The sequence below is a fragment of the Trifolium pratense genome, linkage group LG2 (genome assembly GCF_020283565.1).
Source record: "Trifolium pratense cultivar HEN17-A07 linkage group LG2, ARS_RC_1.1, whole genome shotgun sequence".
Taxonomy (NCBI): Eukaryota; Viridiplantae; Streptophyta; class Magnoliopsida; order Fabales; family Fabaceae; genus Trifolium; species Trifolium pratense.
Genome location: NC_060060.1, coordinates 52,581,711 through 52,596,458, shown reverse-complemented (window position 1 = coordinate 52,596,458; position 14,748 = coordinate 52,581,711). Strand labels below are relative to the sequence as shown.

General features: G+C 31.6%; 1 protein-coding gene and 1 pseudogene across 2 annotated transcripts; both read left to right on the top strand.

Annotated features, from left to right (window-relative positions):
* Nucleotides 1-4,409: 4,409 nt before the first annotated feature.
* LOC123909883 lies at nucleotides 4,410-6,058 on the top strand (annotated as a pseudogene).
* A 3,761-nt stretch (nucleotides 6,059-9,819) lies between these two features.
* Nucleotides 9,820-14,716, top strand: LOC123908540 (two-component response regulator ARR11). 2 transcript variants are annotated; one of them, XM_045959211.1, is made up of 5 exons: nucleotides 9,820-10,921; nucleotides 11,999-12,151; nucleotides 12,254-12,640; nucleotides 13,091-13,167; nucleotides 13,448-14,716. In XM_045959211.1, the coding sequence occupies exons 1-5, from the start codon at nucleotides 10,795-10,797 to the stop codon at nucleotides 14,408-14,410; spliced, it is 1,707 nt and encodes a 568-aa protein (XP_045815167.1). In that variant the 5' UTR covers nucleotides 9,820-10,794; the 3' UTR covers nucleotides 14,411-14,716. The 2 variants fall into 2 exon arrangements, with proteins under 2 accessions (XP_045815167.1, XP_045815168.1); XM_045959212.1 differs by having other exon boundaries at nucleotides 10,324-10,921; nucleotides 13,094-13,167.
* The last annotated feature ends 32 nt before the right edge of the window (nucleotides 14,717-14,748 follow it).

The following is a 14,748-nucleotide window of genomic DNA, read 5'->3' as shown; positions in this document are numbered from 1 at the left end:
TTCCCATGTTTCTTTTCTACTCCTTTTTTATTTTTGCTTTGTACTCCCTCTTGTTCTAAATATAAGAGAAACACTACTTTTTAGGTTCATTGATAACCTAATGTATCTACTCTATAATATAATCTAGATATATTAGATTTTTAATGAATCTAAAAAATATTATTTTTTTCCTATAATTAAGACCGAATGGAGTATAAAAACTTCAGAGGGCGTTTTTTGAAGATTTTTTAGTTTAAATTTGAGAAAAATTCAGAAAACACGTTATGAAGATTCTTTCTAAATTCTAAGACAAAAAGAAATTAAAAAAATATGTTCCGGAATATTTATTTTTAAGGGCAAAATTGAAAAAACGGGAATAGAAAAGAAACTGAGAAAAGAAATCTTCGAATGTTAATACCAAGGCCATTTGCTTTAGTAGGCCAAATATCTTATGAAGTTAAAAAATGATTCCAGCAAAAAAAAAAAAAAGGAGGTTTAAAACGATCATGCACTTCATCATAATTCGTAATCGTAACGTGTTTCATTTTTATGGCAAGTGGCTCAAATGATTAGGTTACGCATATTCTCTCAAAGCAACTAGCTTATTGCATTACTTAGCATCTCTCTCAATTACGGTAACCAGGGGCGTCTCCGAGTTTTAGGAGATTCTGTGCCAAATATAAAAGTGACACCTTAATAAAAATAAAAAAATTATCGATTTAAATTGCATATAATATAAAAAAACATTCTTGTAAACATATAAATTATCAATATTAAATCTTGCATTAAATTAAATGGAACAAGAAATACAAAATAATTATCTTTGTATATAACATCAAAAAGGAACATCATAATCTAAGATTAAATTTTATGCAAAAATTAAAATGAACTAGAACTATATTTACGAGTATAGATAACTAATATATTGATACTCATATGATATTTATGAACATTAACAATATAACTATTATTTTAGGGCCTAAAAATTAATCTATTAATATACATCTGATATTTTATAGGTATAAATAATATATAAGTAATATTATAGGACCTCAAAATTTTGAATTGAGACCCTCAAAATTTTGAGGCCCTATGCCGTCGCACACCTCGCACATGCCTCCAAGCCGCCTCCGACACTAACAACATAGTGAAAATTTTAACTAAGAAAGTTAATTAAAAAGAATAAACATGTAAACAACAACTAGATGAAGCATCATGGGGAAGAATAAGGCAGACCCATTTTCTAAAGTTTAAATTAAATTAATGAAAAGCTATGCTCCACTTAGCTTAAGTTGCATGGAGTTGATCCTTTTTCTATTATGTGAGTCTCCAATCATGCATAGCATACTCACTACCCCTTCTTTTAAGTAATTAATTCTCCTTATCATAAAGAATTTCTTAGTGGGAATTTCCTTTTAAGGATCATTTAGTATTTTTTTTAGCTTATTTCCCTAAACCTTTGCCTCTTACCCCACAAACTTGAAAGTGGGAACCTTTCTCTAGAGAATTTACGGATGAAAAGTGTTCTCAACCAAACTCATAGACTCACGGTGATGACCACCGGTCGAAAAGTGCTTATCGGATGGCCGCATTTGACTGACATTTACGATAGGGATGATGTTTAATACTTGAAACGTATCTATAAATATTTTGACGTTTAAATTACTAGTCTCCATAACAATTAATCTATCCTAAAGTAATGGTTAGGAGAATATTACCGCTCTTGAGAGACCTCAAGACTCCCACACACGCAACAAAAGAGAAATTGACTTAAAAACAACATCCACACTTGTAAGTGCCAAGTAGACCGACTTAACAGAGTAGCTACCACTAAAGCCATGCTTCCAAACTCAAGAATTATCCAGGTGTCAGATTTAAAATGATACATATATCTTTAGAAGTGGTGAAGTGACACGCTTACATAACATAGAATGAAAGGTAAACACTCTCGTAAACATAATTTGGATTGTATTGGTATACCGTTGAGAAGATAATTTTAATAGGTTTAAAAATTAATAAATATCATTTATAAACCTAACAAAATTATCTTTCTCTGTAATGTACCGATACATATTCAAATAAGGTGTATACCAAATAATTAAGCAAAGTAAAATACAGTTTGTTATGTTAAGTTTGAGTAGTCATTTGAAGTCCAATTCAAAATAGAATTAAAGTGCGCTGCCAAAAGCAAGATTTTTAAAAAATGAAACATTAACTAATAATACTCTGACTGTAGATCATGGAACTTAATTAAGTGATAATTGGTTTAGTTAAATAATTTTTTAAAAGTTTTAAAGTAGATGCATATGCAACCTTATCCCTTCTTCATATGCGCAACAAATGGAGCTATCCTGGCCTTCAAACGTTGTATTTGTAGGGTATCGTGGCCTCTACCAGTTGCACACATTTTGTTTTTCATTTCATCATTCATCATATTTCTATTTTTTTAAATAATAATAATTGGATAGTAATTTAAATTGGTTGGCAATATTGCGTCACTAATTCACTATGGTGCACGTATGTATGACTCTATGGATCGTATGGTGGCATAATTCGATATTTTTTGTTTGTGTTTTTAGTTATTGTTGAAAAAAACAGACATATAGAATAAGAATTTAATTTATATGCACCGTCAGTGTAAAGTTATTTTACACATACATCCAATAATATACTGACACATCATGTATGATATTTAAAAACACATAATGTGTCACATTCCTTAAATGATGTGGCAACATATCATTGAATGTATGTGTAAAGAATCTTTACACCGACAGTGCACAACAATTAAACTCATAGAATAAACACATAAACTCACTCTCAACCACCCCATGATCCCAGTACACCCACACTCTCCAAAGTAAATATTTGAACTACATCTCAAAACTCTTAAACAAGAGCATAAGAAAAAAAGGAAAAGACACAAATATAAACTTAAAGTGTTTACAAGTGCTACTACTTGGTGTGTTGAAACAAGGAACTTTAGGTCTCTTTATATAGCATTGAACTCCTCCACTCTTCACTTTTCTAAACAATGTGAGATTTCTCAAATATAATTTCCTTGACCTTTTTCCCTTCATTAGCAATGTGAGACTTACATTGCAATCAATCCCAACAATTATTTAGTAGTCACCATATATATGGGGAATTTCAATTCTCATCTTTCATTTGAATAATTATGAAGGAAAAAAAAAATACATTGTAGGAATTTGAACCAAACACCTTGCATTCAAAAATATTAGAGGCTACCACTAATCTATTGATACAAGTGGCGAAATTAGGGGAGGACTGAGGTGGACCGCGTCTCTCTCCAAAAATTACGAAACTACTATAATATATCCTTGGTATATTATAAAATTACATAATTATAATATATATATTAGTGAAGGAAGATATATACAAGAATCAAGTGATAGCATAGTGGTTAGAGCTTTAAAAGCTCCTGTATTTAGGACATGAAGGGAATCGGTTCTAACCATGCCTTCGCTATTTAATACATTCGAGACAAATGTGAAAACAAATTTAAAAACGTAAACCATAGTTTGTACAATAAACAAAAGTGTGGAAAAGACGCAGCATTATGAATAGTACCGTACGGAGAGAACCTTTGAGTATTTTTTGTCCCTCCACATTTATATGTTTCTTTTCTTAGTTCGGTTACTTTGTTTGTTTGGTTCCATAATAATCCATTAGGAGTCAATATTTACATGCCAGAAAGGAAACAGCAGTGGCATCATGACATGGCATGAGTGATGAGTCACTAAACCTTATAAGGGTTTTAGTGTTATAGAGAGAGATGGAGGGGTTTTAATGTTAGAGAGAGATGGAGCGAGTTGGTGGCGGAGCTAGCCAAAAAAGTTGGGACATGCCGCTACGAATATAAATTGAATATGTAAAAAAATTACTAAAAAAAGACATATCATATCTTTTATATTATAAGTTTGTATACACAAGCAAACTCTAAACCCTAATTTGTTTTCCTCGTTTTCCCTCCATTTTATCTTGCAATTTTTATTCAAAAATAATACAATTTTGTCTTGATTAGGATTCGAACCCGCAACCTTTCAGTGCAAGACAATATTTCCAACCATTATAGAAAATATATCAATTGTGATTAAAATTATGTGCAATAATTGATAAGCACCATCAATTTTAAAAGTATATTATATCAAAATTATTGTTGACTATATTATTCATCACGAAATATTTTTATGTCTTTCCTGATCAATGATTTTTTTTTTCTATCGGATCATAAATTTAGAGAAGAATTATCATGTGAGATTTGGAAAGTTATTATCACGTGTGATTTGGAAAGTTATTATCAAACTCAATTCTGCTAAATCAATTTTTTTTTTTGCAATACAACCAAACACAACCATAGTCATGTCACTAATCACATTCATTATTTTAATTTTAACATTGCAGATTTAATGTTAACCGATGATCAATTAATACAATATGCACTAGCAGATATTGAGATGATATTACGTAGTTGTGGGAAGAGTTTAAAAGATTATCCTCCAATGTCTAGAGCAGACACATAATTAGTTCCTGGTATACAAAATAGTTTAATACACGACGAATTGAATTATAACAGACAATCATTAGCCGAGGAACATGTTATATTGATGTCAACTATGACTTCAGAGGAACGTAAAGTATATGACACAATCATGACAAGGGTTAACGAAAACAAACATGGTGTGTTTTTTCTTTATGGTTATGGCGGTACAGGGATGACATTTATCTGGAGGGTCATGTCAGCCGCATTACGCTCAAAAGGTGAGATAGTTTTAACAGTTGCCTCAAGTGGGATCACTGCATTGCTTATACTTGGCGGTAGAACAACACATTCAAGGTTTTGTATTCCTCTAAATGTTGACGAGTTTTCAACATGTACCATAGTTCCTAAAAGCCCTTTGGCGCTATTAATACAAAAAGCAAAGCTCATTATATGGGATGAAGCATCAATGATGCACAAACACTGTTTCAAAGCTGTTGATCGAACTTTAAAATATATTCTCAAGCCTGTTGATGAAAAAAAATAAACACATTCCCTTCGGTGGAAAAGTTGTTGTTTTTGGCGGAGATTTTAGACAAATTCTACCAGTAATATCCAAAGGTACAAGGCCAGAAGTTGTTCATGCTACTATTAATTTTTCGGTTCTTTGGAATTTTTGTGAAGTTTTAACATTGAGTAAAAACACGAGGCTTCTCGGTGGTGCTTCGAGTGCAGACGTCGAACAAAGAAGATTGTTTTCTGAATGGATTTTGGGTGTTGGCGATGGAGAAATTAAAGACGATAACGACGATGATTTATAACTTGACATTCCATCAGATTTATTGATTCCAAATTCAGGTGATCCTCTTGCTTCTACCGTTGAAAGCACTTATCCTCAACTTTTACAAAACATGAACGATATAACGTATTTCCAAAATAGAGCTATACTAGCTCCTAAAAATTCAATAGTCGACACAATAAATGATTATATGCTGGATTCAATTCCTGGTGAAGAAAAAACATATTTGAGTTATGATACTCCACTCACACAAAAATGTAGACGGTCAAACAGTGGATGATTTTTATACTCCCGAATTTTTGACCACGATTTCTATGTCGGGACTTTCAAATCACAAGTTGAGACTTAAAGTTGTAGTTCCAGTTATGCTATTAAGGAATTTGAATAAAAAATTAGGATTATGCAATGGAACAAGACTTATTATTACAAGATTGAGAAAACGTGCTTTTGAAGGAAAATTTATTTCAGGAAGTAATATTGGTGATCAGGTTTTCATACCTAGATTTTCTCTGATACCATCTGACGTGATAATTCCTTTTAAATCTCAACAGAAACAATTTCCTATAATGATTTCTTTTGCGATGACTATAAATAAGAGTCAGGGACAATCTTTAAAGCATGTTGGGATATATCTTCCGTCGCCAGTGTTTTCACATGGTCAGTTGTATGTTGCAATTTCAAGAGTTACTTCTAGAAAAGGATTAAAAATATTGATCATCGATGACGACGGTGAAGATACGACTAAGACTTCGAATGTGGTCTATAAGGAAGTCTTCTGTAATATAACATAATTTTCTTCGTATGAATATTTTTTCAAAATAATTGTTGAACTATCGTTTAATGTTACTCAACTTTTTTCATATACCTTACATTATTGGAATTATCATATCTTATTTAATCATTATATAACTTACAGCTAATCAGACCCGTGCACTGCACGGGTCGATGTTCTAGTTGAGGATGTGTCTAAATGGATATCTCAAAAGGAGTCAATAGGTGGACCATTAGCATCTTTAATAAATAAATTTAAAAAAATTTAACAAAAGATTGATCAAACATGAATTTTTATACACAAACTTTATTTTAAATAAAAATTTGAGTACTTTTTTCTCCAAAAAAAATATACTTGAATACTTTCACAAAATAAATTACACATTCTAGAATATCTATAAATATTAAACAATAAAATATTAGAAGAGATGCTCCAAAAAAAAAATTAAGAAAGGATATTTGAATTATGAATTTTTTTTTCTAGCCAACAATTGTCCATCTACCCCAATATTAATTTTGAATGGACGAATTTGCCCTCATATATAAACTAACACCCTGAAGAAGAAAATTTGGTTATCGGAACACTTTGGAAAAAAGTGTTCTGATATGTAAAAATTTTACATACCTGCACACTTTTTTCCAAAGTGTTCAGGTAAAAAAAAAATTAGAAAGCAGTGTTCCGGTAACCAATTTTTTTTCTTTAGGGTTTTAGTTTATATATGAGGGTAAATTCGTTCATTCAAAATTAATGTTGGGGTAGATTGACAATTGTTGGGGTAAAAAACAATTTCTTGAATTATTAATATATAATGGAGAATTTTGGGTCGTCCAAATAGAAGGGGTTGGAAAACCCTGCAAACTAGAAACCTATTAAAGAATTTTGGTTGTCCAAATTGAGGGTACTTGAAACCCCCGCAAACTGGGAAGTAACAAACTAAACAGACTATTTAGCGGGGGTTTAAACCGCCGCTAAATAGTATACCTATGAAAAAAAATTAAAATCTTGGGGCGGGCCATGACCCTGCCCACCCCATAAGGGGCCACCCCTGGAGGGAGGTTTAACATTGCCTTGTTCAAATCACGGTTTAAAACACGAGCACTTGTTAACATGAACGTACAATTTTTATATACGTAAAAGTTGTCATTTTTTATTCAAAAAAAAAAAAGGTCCTACCGGAGAAATACTTGTATAGGCACGAACCTAAACAAATTTTTCTTAGGCACATTCACATAAGAAAAAAAAAAGATAAAATGATTAAAGTAAAATTAATTGATGTGACTATTTTCTTTTTGTTTTAAGGAGAATGTTAACTTGTGCCCTTAAGGGCACATGTTAAGGAAGCAAATATAGAAATTATTTCTAAGAACTTGTGCATTTTTATTTTTATCATTAAATTTTTTACATTATTAAATGCAGTATTTCTATATCAGGATACCTTATCATGTGCCCTTAGGGCACACGTTAACATAACCCTTGTTTTAATTATTTTAATTTGTGAGTGTGTGTCTAAATCATGTGTCTATGGAAGAATGTCTCTGTCCTACTTTATTAGTAGTACTTTTCTAAAATTAAATATTGATTTTTTTTTATCAATTCTTCTTTTTATTTCTTAATATTTGTTGTTTTTTTATAATACTCTGAGTATTGGTTCAAGGTATTCTAGTTTAACTAGTGGTCGTGAGTTATAACTGACATATTAATCTCTGCAAAGATAATACGATACATAATATTGCACCATTAAACATGTAAAGTTGAGGTTTTATTGTAGTTTTGGTCCTCTATTTTTAACATTTTGTAGAATTGATCGTCTATTTTAAAATTTGATAGTTTTTGTCTTTCCATCAAATGTTTGGTCTAAAATATGGTGGTATGACATGTAGTTGAAATTTTTAAGAGAGTTTTCTTACGATTACATCGATATTAATATTTTTTCATCATTATATCATATACCAAGTTATTTAAAAAATATTAATCACTAATATTTTAGTTCAAAAATATAATGAGAAGAACAAAAAATGTTAGATTTTTGTTGGTACATAGACGAAATGGTAAAACCATCACAAACTCATACATACATGGGAGTCTGAGTTAGAACTCCAATCATAACGTCTGACCTAATAAATTCAGCATTTTGTTGTCAGTTGAACTACAATTTATGAGAAAAATATTAGATTTTAATGGTGAAAATAAGGAAACAATAATTATTAAGCATAAAGTTGATTATAAAAATCATACATGTGAAGTTGTTTCAAAGCACAGGAACTTATTGCTTCATGTATCCACTTCCATTAATTAAGGTATTGGACATTTGGACAACTTAAATCAGGGATAAAATCCAAGTGCAGGAAGCTTGAATAAATGGTTTGTGTATATATATATATACTATGTAAGCACGGATAAATACTCTGTAATATATTTTCAAATAAGTCTCTAACTTTACGAATATTTTAAGGTTTATGACTTTATTAATCTATCGAGTTAGTCTCTATATTTAATTACTTATTATCAATTAAGTTCCTATATTTTAATAAATTACTATATAATTTAGTGTCTAACTTTATCCACTTACTATTAATTTAGTGTCTAAGCCCACATTCAAAAGGACTAATATATAAATAAAATTTAACAAAAATAAAAACTTTTTTTAAAATATTCTTAAAATCAAAGACCTATTTAAAAATGGTCTACAAAATCACATAGGATAAGGAGAGTACAGACAGAGTACTAATCCATTTCAATGAGTGAAGGACTGAAGGTGTGGACACTTTTATCTATTTGTTTGAATTCAATAGGAAATCCAACTTCAAATGATGTTAAGGACATGTCAAACAATTACATGTTTTTACTCTTCTTACCTCCAACAACTTTCCCATGATCTTGTCTTTGAAATGCATTCCACGTGCCTTTCCACCACCATAACTTTTTCCTCACTCATTAACTAATAGAATGGAATTTCAAGCCTGTGTATTTCCTTTTTCTATTTATACAAAATTTAAATAAAATTATCATAAAAATCATCTAAACTTAAATAACTTATCTTATAAACATAAAATATTATGAACTTGTTTGGTTTATTTGTTTTGAAAAAGCTCTTGTCTACAAATTAAGAAGATAACTTACTACTTTTTTGGAATTAACTCTTTAGTTTCTAGAAAAAGGGTTCTAATAATCTATAGTTCGGCAACGAAGTAAATAAATTATAACTGGAGATTGTTTCAACTAAAAATCAAACTCAGATTTTTTCGAACGAATCATTCTGAGAGTAACTAATTAACTATGCTAATTCTTTGGTTAGATAATTTAATACTTAATTAGGAGACAAAATAGATGTGACATGTCCTCTTTATATGTTTTCTGTCTCTTTACTTTACTTTTTGTTGATAAAATTCCTGTCTCATGCATTTTTCCAAAATAGAAGCTGGCCAGTTTTTATTCCTTGTCTTTCTCTAGTGATATGTAAACCGTAGATTTCCCACTCTAACCTCATTAACTTATTAAAATAGGAAAATGCTAACTAGTGCCTCTGAGGCACTGGTTAAGGAGCTAAATAAAGTATGAATGTATTGAAAATTGTGTAATCTACTTTTTATAAGTATAAAAAATGCTCTTTTCAATGCAAAAATTACTCCTTTTATATCCTTAACTAGTGCCCCGGGGACACTGGTTAGCATGACCCATTAAAATAAACCACAACAAGCACCACCACACATCTTGCATAACAGCATAACTATATCATACTATATATTAAGGTAACTAACTATATACTATAGGCGGATTCTAGTAGAAAAGTAAAAACATTACTATTTATTTTCCCTTGGTAGTAGATATATATATAGGGCTTGTATATAGTCCTACATAAATTGGAATCGGATTGTCTGCTGTAACTGTCACACGCAGTAGTCAATCTCAACCATTAAAAAGTGATCAGACAGCTATCATTTATTCAATATAGTTTCACAAAATTTTGATTTTAACCATTCATTTTTTATCGGATGGTCTATAGCAATAACACGGTTTTGATCTTAATCGTTTGTTTTTTATCGAATGGTCTACAATAATTACTGTGTTAATGCAGTAACTGCGTATACTCCGGTCCATACAGAGCAAAAAAAAAAAAACTCTGGCTTTAAATGGGGCCCCCGCAAGTGGGTGGTGGGATTGGTCCCCTTGAATTAGTCGGTCCTAAGACCGGATACCAAGTTTTCAAAAAAAAAAAAACTGCGTATACTCCGTTTCCCATAAATTGAGCTAGTTTTTGCATATTTTAAGAGATACTTGAAATGTCTTCTTCATAATCTCAACAAAAAATAAAGTTTATTTTTCAACTAAACCTTATGTTAAATCAACCAAATGTCTCAATCTAATTTCCATCATCTTTCGGCTGTAAAGTTTGGCATGTCACAAACTCTCTCATCTCATGTCACGTACACATTTTTGTCTTACCTTTCATTAAACTAATGAAACCTTCTTCACTGTTCCTAGTTTCTCAAAATATTTAGCACAGAACAGAACTTGTTGTATTGTACAAAAGGATATATACTAACATACACCACATGAACTTTTACTTATCTAGCACCACCAATATTCCTTGTTGCACTCTCTCTAACTTTTTCTTTCTCTGTTGTTTGTGTGCATTTTCTGTATTGTATATATTTTTTTTTAACTTATGAGCTTATTATAAGGCAACAAAGAAAGCCAAAACTTTTTTGAACTGAAACAGAACTAGCTTTGTCTCTCAAAGACATGGATAATGGTTGCTTTTCTTCGCCTCGGCGTGATTTTCCTAATGGTTTAAGAGTTCTTGTTGTTGATGATGATCCAACATGGCTTAAGATCCTTGAAAAGATGCTTAAAAAGTGTAATTATGAAGGTTTGTTTGATTCAACACAGTACTGGTTTTTTTGCCTCTTTTGTTATTATGTAGTATTACTATGGATCTTCAAATTTGACATAGATTTTTCTTGTACTTTTGCTTAAATTCTTTGCTAAATATGATCATGTTTTTCTTGAATTCTTGAATTTTAGTGTGTTGTTGAGTTATATAATATACAGTTATGGTTCAGTTTCCTACAAAGTTCAAATAAGCATATAGAAAAATTGATGGCATTTAAATAGTTAAAAACTTATGTTATTTGGATTCTATATGTATCATTTTTCTGTTTTTTTCTTCAAATTTGTCCTTGTTTAAGTTTTACTTCATCCGGTCTTAAATATAAAAACAAAGTTCAAATGTATTTGATCCAAATATGGACAGAATACATTTGACTTTTTTCTTATACTTACATGAGGGAATAGCTTTTCTCTTACCTGGTAAATTAATATTAAGAAATTTCAAAGTATAATCCTTTCCAATCTTCAAGAAGAAAATCTTGAAATATTAGATGGTGAAGGGTTATAACCAAATTATTAGCTTAGGGTTCTGTGTTACTGTTTCCATGTCTGCTACTTTTAAAAGACAGAAAAAGGAATAAAGGAGTTCCCTTAGCAAATTTGATTCTAGCTAATCTAGTTTGACTGTTTTTTTGGCATTGTTTATGGTATCTTTGGAACTAACATACCAATGTTGGTAATCCATTGATAACATGTACTAGGATTAATGTGACAGAGACACTAGCAGTGTCATGGACACACACCAGATACGACACAGACACTGACATGTCGACACATACAACAATTTAAGAAAATGACATAATTCAATGTAACCATATGTGGCACCTATGATCAGGAAAAGCTAGAGCTCAACAATTTGACACTAACAGTAGTAATAATAAAGCATAATAAGTAGCCTATTATTCAGTCAAATTGTAGGATTCCAATTCCTTTTCTGTTACATTTTCCATTGTTTCTAACTCTGTTAATATAAGTGAGATTTGACAGAATTAGCAAATTTTGTAATGACAGCACATCTTCAGTTAACATTCTGACTCTATTCTGGTAATTGTTTCAGTGACGACGTGTTGCTTAGCAAGACATGCTCTAAGCTTGCTTCGTGAAAGGAAAGACGGATACGATATAGTGATCAGCGATGTAAACATGCCCGACATGGACGGTTTCAAACTTCTTGAGCACGTTGGACTTGAAATGGATCTTCCTGTCATTAGTCAGTTCTCTATCAAATAATATATTCAAGTTTTTTGTTCAATGATAACATTGTAATCCTTTGATCAAATGCTCTGACAAGTCACTTTGCAATGCTGTTCAGTGATGTCTGTGGATGGAGAAACAAGCAGGGTGATGAAAGGCGTTCAACACGGAGCATGTGATTATCTCCTTAAGCCTATAAGGATGAAAGAGCTGCGAAATATATGGCAACATGTATTCAGAAAAAGGATACACGAGGTTAGAGACTTTGAAAATTTCGAGAGTTTTGAGAGCATGCACTTGATGACAAATGGATCAGAACTGTCCGAGGAGGGGAACCTGTTTGCTTTAGAAGATATGACCACAACGAAGAAAAGAAAAGATTTAGATAACAAACACGACGACAAAGAATTTCTCGATTCATCTTCCTCAAAGAAAGCCAGAGTAGTTTGGTCTGTAGATCTTCATCAGAAGTTTGTTAAAGCAGTGAATCAGATTGGTTTTGATAGTAAGTTTCTTGTCAAGGTTCTCTAAAATGTTTTTCAGAGTCGGGACGTTTATAAATCTAATTGGTGTGCTAAACCTAGGCACTACCCTAAACGAGCTTGTTTGAGTAAACAACTTGAGCACTTATTTAATAAGTACTTATTCCATAAATGCTCATGCATAAACTATTTCTTTAATCCAAAAGGGAATTTGGCTAAACTATTTTTATATATAAGATGTGTAAGTTGTTTTCGTAAACTATCCTAGAAAACTTAGTGAGTTAAGTTGAAAACCACTAATGGACAATTATAAACTATTTTCATAAGCTCTTCTAAATACTAACACAAGGATAACATCATTACAAAAGCCAAAATAAGCTGTAAATAAGATTTTCAGGCGTGATTGCCAAGCTGTTTGTTAATACAGTCATCATCATATCTTTGATGTGTAACAAGTGAATTCTGTTTGGCAGAAGTTGGTCCGAAGAAAATACTAGATTTGATGAATGTTCCATGGCTGAGTAGAGAGAATGTTGCTAGCCACTTGCAGGTGATTCTATAATTTCACTTCTTGAATAATTTCCTATAGAAATTTAGAAAGAAACATGTATAATATCTTTCATTCAGATAAGCATCTAGATTGTTCTTGATATTTCTTATTGTATGTGTGATTAAACTTTGTGTATATGTTGCTTATAGTAGATTTACAATACAGCTTTCACATTAATAGAATAGTGCATAAATGCAAAAACAACTGAAGTAAAAAGGAAAATACGATGTTTCTACAATTTTGAAACTTAAGTTCCTGATAAGAAAAAATTTATGTGCAGAAATACCGGCTTTACTTGAGTAGGCTTCAGAAAGATAACGAACAAAAATCTTCCCCAAGTGGAATGAAGCATTCTGATTTACCTTCAAAAGATGTAGGAAATTTCAATTTTCCGAACTCAGCAATCAAGCAACAAAACGATGCTTCAATTGACAGATGCAACTATTCAGAAGGAACCTTACATCATCAGAACATGGAAACTAAAAGTCATGAAGGTAATCCCAAAGGAATTGTTCCACATTCCACCACTGCAGAAAAGGCAAGACCTTTGACTGGTAACATCACTGATACAAATATTCAACCTTTTGCTTCGCTCGAATCAGAAAGAAAACATGCAGCGTTTGATTGCACCATGTCAATACCGTATTCTTGGACTGATATTCCAAAATCACAGCTCAAGAAAGAACAAAAGCCAGTTGTTCATCTAGAGGACAACTTCAACTTGTTGCCTTTCCATGGTAAGAAGCATAACATTCAAGTTGATCAATCACAGTCAATTGCTTCAATTAGTTCAACTCCCTCTATAACCGAGCAAGATGTTGCTGCTTGTATAGAAACCAAACCTAGGTTTTCTGGTTACAAGAAAGACTATACTAGTTCAGTGAGTTCAATAAGAAGTTCAGTTGACACCTTTCCTTTCCGACCCGGAAACCTTATGATGAATGATCAACCTTCACAACCCATTTCAACTACTAATTTCAGCTTAAAAACACAGTCATCTAATAATCTCAGTTGCATTTCTGATCTAGAGTCTTACCAAAGAAACCTACTTTTCGGAGGCGAGGCTGCTTCTGCAGCACCTTTGGACGAGGACTTATATTTCTATTGGCATAATATGAACTTTGGTCAGCCGAATATAGGAATGTCTGAGTATTATGATCCAGGGCTTCTCACAGAAGTTCCAAATCACTTATATGATTCAGCAGATTATTTAGTAATTGATCAAGGTCTATTCATAGCATGATCAGACTGATATTTCCTGCTTATTCAGAAAAAAAATCAGAATTTCATGCATGAAATGACAGATTCAATGTTTGTAGTAGCCAACTACATCTACTATTATTGAACAATTACAAGGATTGGGGGATTCTTTTTCCTGTCATCAAGGATTTGGATATTAAAGCATGTATAAAAGTAGGGGGTGATAAATATTAAGCTTAAGTAATAAGCTTGCTTCCTTCTTACTTATTTTGTTCCAGGACTTGCGTGAAAAAAATATGCATTGTAACTTCGGGTTAACCAAAGTATAAAGGACCAAATATTTTTCGTACTGTAGTTTCTATTTTCTGTTCCTAGGGGTAT